This window comes from Buceros rhinoceros, unplaced genomic scaffold, assembly GCF_000710305.1.
Source record: "Buceros rhinoceros silvestris isolate BGI_N320 unplaced genomic scaffold, ASM71030v1 scaffold14983, whole genome shotgun sequence".
NCBI lineage: Eukaryota > Metazoa > Chordata > Aves > Bucerotiformes > Bucerotidae > Buceros > Buceros rhinoceros.
The window spans coordinates 2,376-4,050 of NW_010404325.1; the positions used below are offsets into that span (position 1 = coordinate 2,376).

The window sequence follows — 1,675 nt, forward strand, 5'->3', positions numbered from 1 at the left end:
TACCCAAGAGCCAGGGGCACCTGCTGCCGGTCCTCTGCCCAAAGCTCTGCTGGACGCTGCGCTGCCCGGCTCCGATCGGTTCCGTCTCGGCAGGCAAACACTGCTGCAAACACACTTCAGTAACCAGCCCACCACAAGCACTAGGCAGCTACAGCACAAGCACACGACAACATGTATTTGTAAGTTAATAAATAATGAGAACAACGTGGCCGCACTCCTGCCACACAGGCTGCGCTCCTCGGGCATGAGGGGCCCCTCAGTCCGTCTCCTCCGCTGAGCAGCAAACTCAGCGCTTGGGGTCTTCTATCTCCCTGCAGCTGCCCCTGGTCCGACACCCACTGCCCAGCAACACGGAGGCTCTGGGACCCAGGGGACAGCAGAGGCCTGACGGATCTACTGCGTGGTCAGTGCTTCACGGTAGCAGACCCCTCGCCTCACCGCAAGGAGACCAGTGCAATCGAGCCCTCCAAAAACACCACCCAGGTCCTCAGAACCCCGCTGGAAACAGCCAGTAGCGCAGGTCACGCAGGACAGTCACAGCCGCCTGACAAACTGCTTTACGAGCTCAGTACCGAAAGGTTTGTCACTGAAATTCATGGTGACATCAGCCAAATTTTGATCATTTGGGGACAAGGATCTGAAATTCCTAAAGTCCTGAAGTCTCTACTAGGACACTGAGGCAATTCTGTGTGAAAAGGCGCCTGCGTGAAGCAAACACAAATGACTATTGCCACGTTTTGACTAAAAATCACCGAGGTGTTTCACATGCAGGCACACACAACTGGAGAGCGGTTGTAACAGGGCCAGCAGGTTACGACACCATAAGTAATTTCACACCCTCTCCCAGAGGATGCGTGTGCTTTCTCCGGCGCACCCTGGCGGAGCCGTGATCTTGATTCACGCTGACGAAACGCATCTAACCCCCCTGAGGAGAGTTCTTGATGTTCTGCACCAGGAACGCTGCTGGCTCAGCAGCGATTGCTCGCAGTCTTCTGCTTTCCTGGGCAGCAAAAGCTCAGAAGAAACACAACCCCCCTGGGTGGTTCAGTGCCACGAAGGAGGACCAAAGGGTCACAGTTTTCAGTCCTAGCAACAGTGCGGTTGTAACAGGTCCGGCAGGTTACGACACCATAAATAATTTCACACCCTCTCCCAGAGGATGCGTGTGCTTTCTCCGGAGCACCCTGGCGGAGCCGTGATCTTGATTCACGCTGACGAAACGCATCTAACCCCCCTGAGGAGAGTTCTTGATGTTCTGCACCAGGAACGCTGCTGGCTCAGCAGCGATTGCTCGCAGTCTTCTGCTTTCCTGGGCAGCAAAAGCTCAGAAGAAACACAACCCCCCTGGGTGGTTCAGTGCCACGAAGGAGGACCAAAGGGTCACAGTTTTCAGTCCTAGCAACAGTGATTTCAGTGCAATGTCTGAGGGCAGTGGGAGGTAGAGAGCAACTCCTGGTCAGGCGAGGGCTCCTCTTCGCTAGCAGAAGGAGAAACACAGTCTGGGGTCTTGGCTCGTCAAACTCTCAGCGAGGCCCCTGGGCACTGGATTGTCCCACAGCCTGCAACGACAGCAAGCGTGTCACTGCAGGACCAAGCGTGGTGAGCGAGGAGGTGGCATGGCAAAGACTGGGGTTTGTCAAAGCGGGTTGGACGGTGAGACAGGAGTGAGGGATGG

At 55.9% G+C, this 1,675-nt stretch overlaps 1 protein-coding gene across 1 annotated transcript in view; it reads right to left on the reverse strand.

The window, feature by feature from the left end:
• Nucleotides 1-1,477: 1,477 nt before the first annotated feature.
• LOC104491009 (protein NLRC5-like) overlaps nt 1,478-1,675 on the reverse strand; it is a gene marked incomplete at its 5' end in the record, with an annotated part of 29,160 nt that continues 28,962 nt past the window's right edge. The window contains one exon of the mRNA XM_010133364.1: nt 1,478-1,559. Within this exon, the coding sequence (XP_010131666.1) occupies nt 1,478-1,559 (82 nt within the window). The remainder of the gene's footprint in view (nt 1,560-1,675) is intronic.